We start from the raw sequence: 7,500 nt of genomic DNA, 5'->3' as shown, positions 1-7,500 counted from the left end.
GCCCGCTGGCCCTCTGGCCCTCTCTGGCCCTCCCTGGCCCTCTCTGGCCCTCCGGCCCGCTGGCCCTCCGGCCCTCTGCGGTCCAGACAAAAAAAGGCCTTTGTTTGACTCAGATGTCATACACATGGTGGTGGTGTGATCTTTATACTACGACAGATTTCCTAAAGTTTGATTAAACAAATTAAATCTCAATATCCTGAATGGTAACCTCTGTATCATGATACGTATCATATCTCCAGATTCCTGCCGACACTCAGCTCTATAAATAATCAACATGTCTGCAGCAGCGTTTCACCCCCCCCCCAAAACTCATCCCGACAACACAACTTCTAATAAAGTTGAACCAGAGAGACGGTTTCTGTCCTCTAGTCCTCTAGTCCTGTGTTTATCTGCTGCTTTTAATCTGGTTTCATTTATCTAGATATTATTAATATTTAGTGTGTCTCTTTCTAAATGATGTTTATGTGTTTTACTGACTGATGAGTCTGTTTCTGCAGCGCTGAAACAAGCAGCAGACGGTGAACACCATTCAATCTGGAGGAAACTTTATTAACAATCAGTTCACCTGACAAACACCCAACACACACACACACACATAAACTTGACCAAACCTGACCTCAACACTCACACAGTGTGTAGCACATGTAGCGTGTGTGTGTGTGTGTGTGTGTGTGTGTGTGTGTGTGTGTGTTCTTACCATGGTGTGTGTAGTGTGTAGTCAGTAGTAGTATATTCCAGTCTGAGAACATGTTCCTCTCTCTCTCTCTCTCTCTCTCTGGGGTCTGTTAGTGTCTCTCGTCCCGTCACCTCTGATTCTGCTCTGACTCAGTCCAGCCTCTCATGTGTGAAGCCCCGCCCCCCACCAGCTGTCAATCATCCTGCCCCTCCCTCCTCCTCCTCCTCCTCCTCCTCCTTCCTCCTCCTCCTCCTCCTCCTCGTCTTCCTCCTCCTCCTCGTCTTCCTCCTCCTCTCTGTCCCCCCCTACTGGCACTATTTTGTCTCACAGAAGCTCATATTAATCCTCTTGTTGAAACTAATAAACTGATTTTATTAATTTATGAATCAATGTTTTTGGTCAATTAAATGTAAAAATTAAAACGAGATAAAAAGATGAGAATATAAATCATGAATCGTCCCAAAGTGTAACAAATAAATCAATTAACAATGTAGATTTTATTATATTTTGGTTTATTGATTACAATTATTATCCAGCAACCCAGAAATCAAAGAATAAAGACATTTCCCTCACAGATTAGTGGCATTTTATTTTTAATTTATAATGTTTTATACTTCTGGTGAATATAATCCAATCAATCTTATTTCCATAGATGTATTTAGTATATACAGTTCCCTTTGTTAACACCTTTATTTTGAAAAGCAGACGTAGTGCCACGTGTCTACTTCCTCTAACTTCTCCAAGGTGGTCTCTAGCTCTCCGTCAGCTCCGTTCTCTTTATCCATCCATGGTCAGCTCCATCGGGGCCGTTTCAATGCAGAGAACAGACATGTCAGTATCTGGGTGCTCTACAGTCGTAGCGTCAGCCCATTTGACCACGGAGACGAGAGCGACGGCCGGCTCCACCGCAACGTTACCACCATACCATAACGTTACCTTCATACCATAACGTTACCGCCATACCATAACGTTACCGCCATACCATAACGTTACCTCCGTACCATAACGTTACCGCCATACCATAACGTTACCACCATACCATAACGTTACCTCCATACCATAACGTTACCTCCGTACCATAACGTTACCTTCATACCATAACGTTACCTTCATACCATAACGTTACCACCATACCATAACGTTACCGCTGTACCACCATACCATAACGTTACCTCCATACCATAACGTTACCTCCGTACCATAACGTTACCACCATACCATAACGTTACCACCATACCATAACGTTACCGCCATACCATAACGTTGCCTTCATACCATAACGTTACCTCCATACCATAACGTTACCTCCATACCATAACGTTACCTTCATACCATAACGTTACCGCCGTACCACCATACCATAACGTTACCTCCATACCATAACGTTACCTCCGTACCATAACGTTACCACCATACCATAACGTTACCTTCATACCATAACGTTACCTCCATACCATAACGTTACCTCCATACCATAACATTACCTCCATACCATAACGTTACCTTCATACCATAACGTTACCTCCATACCATAACGTTACCTTCATACCATAACGTTACCACCATACCATAACGTTACCTTCATACCATAACGTTACCTCCATACCATAACGTTACCTTCATACCATAACGTTACCGCCGTACCACCATACCATAACGTTACCTCCATACCATAACGTTACCTTCATACCATAACGTTACCTCCATACCATAACGTTACCTCCATACCATAACGTTACCTTCATACCATAACGTTACCTCCATACCATAACGTTACCTCCGTACCATAACGTTACCACCATACCATAACGTTACCTCCATACCATAACGTTACCTCCGTACCATAACGTTACCTTCATACCATAACGTTACCTTCATACCATAACGTTACCACCATACCATAACGTTACCGCTGTACCACCATACCATAACGTTACCTCCATACCATAACGTTACCTCCGTACCATAACGTTACCACCATACCATAACGTTACCACCATACCATAACGTTACCTCCATACCATAACGTTACCTCCGTACCATAACGTTACCTTCATACCATAACGTTACCTTCATACCATAACGTTACCACCATACCATAACGTTACCGCCGTACCACCATACCATAACGTTACCTCCATACCATAACGTTACCTCCGTACCATAACGTTACCACCATACCATAACGTTACCACCATACCATAACGTTTCCTGATCACTTTTTCTGAGACATATTTCGGATATACTTTGCCATTTTTTCGGCCTTTTTCCTGAAATATTTCAGACACTTTTCAGACTTTTATTCTGACATATATCGGCCTTTTTTTCGGACTTATGTTTGAACATATTTCAGACGTTTTTTGGGGCATTTTTTGGGCCATATTTCAGACATACCTTGGCATTTTTTTCGGACTTTCTTAAAAAACTATTTCAGACATAGTTCAGCTTTTTTTCAGACATTTTTCAGCCTTTGTTCGGATTTATTTTCGGACATATTTTGTCCTTTTTTAGACGTGAGCATGCAGCTTTAGCTCTGCTCTGTCTAGCTCTGCTTTTCCTGTCAATGTGTGAAACCCAAAGTGTTTCCATCCTTTACTGGATGTGTAGTGTTTACCACGCTGGATTTAACATGGGAGGGTGCAGGTCGTATCCACGACGACCCTCCAACGCTTTACAGACATGTCAGTATCTGGGTGCTCTACAGTCGTAGCGTCAGCCCATTTGACCACGGAGACGAGAGCGACGGCCGGCTCCACCGCAACGTTACCACCATACCATAACGTTACCTTCATACCATAACGTTACCGCCATACCATAACGTTACCGCCATACCATAACGTTACCTCCGTACCATAACGTTACCGCCATACCATAACGTTACCTTCATACCATAACGTTACCGCCATACCATAACGTTACCGCCATACCATAACGTTACCTCCGTACCATAACGTTACCGCCATACCATAACGTTACCACCATACCATAACGTTACCTCCGTACCATAACGTTACCGCCATACCATAACGTTACCACCATACCATAACGTTACTTCCGTACCATAACGTTACCGCCATACCATAACGTTGCCTTCATACCATAACGTTACCTCCATACCATAACGTTACCTCCATACCATAACGTTACCTTCATACCATAACGTTACCGCCGTACCACCATACCATAACGTTACCTCCATACCATAACGTTACCTCCGTACCATAACGTTACCACCATACCATAACGTTACCTTCATACCATAACGTTACCTCCATACCATAACGTTACCTCCATACCATAACGTTACCTCCATACCATAACGTTACCTTCATACCATAACGTTACCTCCATACCATAACGTTACCTTCATACCATAACGTTACCACCATACCATAACGTTACCTTCATACCATAACGTTACCTTCATACCATAACGTTACCGCCGTACCACCATACCATAACGTTACCTCCATACCATAACGTTACCTTCATACCATAACGTTACCTCCATACCATAACGTTACCTCCATACCATAACGTTACCTTCATACCATAACGTTACCTCCATACCATAACGTTACCTCCGTACCATAACGTTACCACCATACCATAACGTTACCTCCATACCATAACGTTACCTCCGTACCATAACGTTACCTTCATACCATAACGTTACCTTCATACCATAACGTTACCACCATACCATAACGTTACCGCTGTACCACCATACCATAACGTTACCTCCATACCATAACGTTACCTCCGTACCATAACGTTACCACCATACCATAACGTTACCACCATACCATAACGTTACCTCCATACCATAACGTTACCTCCGTACCATAACGTTACCTTCATACCATAACGTTACCTTCATACCATAACGTTACCACCATACCATAACGTTACCGCCGTACCACCATACCATAACGTTACCTCCATACCATAACGTTACCTCCGTACCATAACGTTACCACCATACCATAACGTTACCACCATACCATAACGTTTCCTGATCACTTTTTCTGAGACATATTTCGGATATACTTTGCCATTTTTTCGGCCTTTTTCCTGAAATATTTCAGACACTTTTCAGACTTTTATTCTGACATATATCGGCCTTTTTTTCGGACTTATGTTTGAACATATTTCAGACGTTTTTTGGGGCATTTTTTGGGCCATATTTCAGACATACCTTGGCATTTTTTTCGGACTTTCTTAAAAAACTATTTCAGACATAGTTCAGCTTTTTTTCAGACATTTTTCAGCCTTTGTTCGGATTTATTTTCGGACATATTTTGTCCTTTTTTAGACGTGAGCATGCAGCTTTAGCTCTGCTCTGTCTAGCTCTGCTTTTCCTGTCAATGTGTGAAACCCAAAGTGTTTCCATCCTTTACTGGATGTGTAGTGTTTACCACGCTGGATTTAACATGGGAGGGTGCAGGTCGTATCCACGACGACCCTCCAACGCTTTACACTCTCTGAGGTTTGTTTTGGTTGACGGATACGGAACAGATATGACGTCACGTTACTCAGACTACCACAATAAAAGCAGTAACTTCCTTCTACCTCCACAGAGACTCACATGAAGCAGATATATCCATTTTGGTTTTAAAACATCTATTTAGAAATAAAAAAAAATTGATTTTTTCCCTGCCCCCAGAGACCGGTCAGAGTCCAGTCAGAGTCCAGTCAGAGACCAGTCAGAGTCCAGTCAGAGTCCAGTCAGAGACCAGTCAGAGTCCAGTCAGAGTCCAGTCAGAGACCAGTCAGAGTCCAGTCAGAGACCAGTCAGAGTCCAGTCAGAGTCCAGTCAGAGACCAGTCAGAGTCCAGTCAGAGACCAGTCAGAGTCCAGTCAGAGACCAGTCAGAGTCCAGTCAGGGTCCAGTCAGAGACCAGTCAGACACCAGTCAGAGACCAGTCAGAGTCCAGTCATAGACCAGTCAGGGTCCACTATGAAGGAAATGAGCCGGCAGTCACAGCTGGAGACCAACAGCTGGTATTTTACTGCAGGCATCGTCCCAGTTACAGATAATGATGGAAGCCAGTAAGACACTGAACCGGGCCAGTTTAATGATGACAGGTCAGACTGGAAACCAGTTGATGACCACTGACTCCCACCAGTCTGGACCAGCTGTCTGAAGTGTCATTAAGAAGACAACAAGTAAACAAACAGCTGTTTGTCAATCACAACGTGTTACAACCAGTAACCACCATGATCAAGAGGACTGTTCCAGTTGGACCAATCACAAACAGAGAGGACGTCCAGCAGCACCACTGGAACCAGTACGGAGGTTCTGGTCTGTGCTGGTCTCCAGGGTGCTGCTGGACAGAGTCACAATGACTGTGGCTATAAAGAGCCCCCCCGCCAGAGGTTTAATGGGAGCACTGGGAGCTCTGCTGGATCTGAAGGTTTAATGGGAGCACTGGGAGCTCTGCTGGGTCTGAAGAGGATGAACCCTGTCCTCCTGATCCCAGACCCCCTACAGGGTCTGAGCACACAGGACTTCCTGTGAGTGATGTCACCCACTTCAAACACTACTCTAACCACACACTGGGATAACTGGGATAACTGGGATAACTTGGATATAACTGGGATAACTTGGATATAACTGGGATATAACTGGGATATAACTGGGATAAAACTGGGATAACTGGGATAACTTGGATATAACTGGGATAACTGGGATAACTTGGATATAACTGGGATAACTGGGATATAACTGGGATAACTGGGATAACTTGGATATAACTGGGATAACTGGGATATAAGTGGGATAACTGGGATAACTTGGATATAACTGGGATAACTGGGATATAACTGGGATAACTGGGATAACTTGGATATAACTGGGATAACTGGGATAACTGGGATATAACTCTGATAAAACTGGGATATAACTGGGATAACTGGGATATAACTGGGATAAAACTGGGATAACTGGGATATAACTGGGATAACTGGGATATAAGTGGGATAACTGGGATAACTTGGATATAACTGGGATAAAACTGGGATATAACTGGGATATAACTGGGATAACTGGGATATAACTGGGATATAACTGGGATATAACTTGGATAACTGGGATAACTTGGATATAACTGGGATAACTGGGATAACTGGGATATAACTGGGATAACTTGGATATAACTGGGATATAACTGGGATAACTGATATAACTGGGATATAACTGGGAACACTGGGATATAACTGGGATATAACTGGGATATAACTTGGATAACTGGGATAATTGGGATAACTGGGATAACTGATATAACTGGGATATAACTGGAATATAACTGGGATAACTGGGATAACTGGGATATAAGGGATATAACTGGGATATAACTGGGATATAACTGGGATGTAACTGGGATAACTTGGATATAACTGGGATAACTGGGATATAACTGGGATAACTGGGATAACTTGGATATAACTGGGATAACTGGGATAACTGGGATATAAGTGGGATAACTGGGATAACTTGGATATAACTCTGATAAAACTGGGATATAACTGGGATAACTGGGATATAACTGGGATAAAACTGGGATAACTGGGATATAACTGGGATAACTGGGATATAAGTGGGATAACTGGGATAACTTGGATATAACTGGGATAAAACTGGGATATAACTGGGATATAACTGGGATAACTGGGATATAACTGGGATATAACTGGGATATAACTTGGATAACTGGGATAACTTGGATATAACTGGGATAACTGGGATAACTGGGATATAACTGGGATAACTTGGATATAACTGGGATATAACTGGGATAACTGATATAACTGGGATATAACTG

The 7,500-nt window shown here is 42.9% G+C and overlaps 1 protein-coding gene across 2 annotated transcripts in view; it reads right to left on the bottom strand.

Annotated features, from left to right (window-relative positions):
• The window catches only part of plekhg4 (pleckstrin homology domain containing, family G (with RhoGef domain) member 4), a 75,210-nt gene extending 74,361 nt beyond the window's left edge, over positions 1-849 (bottom strand). For both annotated transcript variants that reach the window (XR_012596822.1, XM_074656972.1), the window contains exon 1: positions 698-849. Coding sequence is in view for 1 of the 2 variants with exons in the window: in XM_074656972.1 (XP_074513073.1) it covers positions 698-700 (3 nt within the window). In the remaining variant the exon portion in view is untranslated. The remainder of the gene's footprint in view (positions 1-697) is intronic.
• Positions 850-7,500: the final 6,651 nt, after the last annotated feature.

The sequence above is a fragment of the Sebastes fasciatus genome, chromosome 2 (assembly GCF_043250625.1).
Source record: "Sebastes fasciatus isolate fSebFas1 chromosome 2, fSebFas1.pri, whole genome shotgun sequence".
In the NCBI taxonomy this organism is placed as follows: Eukaryota; Metazoa; Chordata; class Actinopteri; order Perciformes; family Sebastidae; genus Sebastes; species Sebastes fasciatus.
The sequence above is the reverse complement of the archived record's forward strand: the minus strand, read 5'-3'. Positions and strand labels throughout refer to the sequence as shown.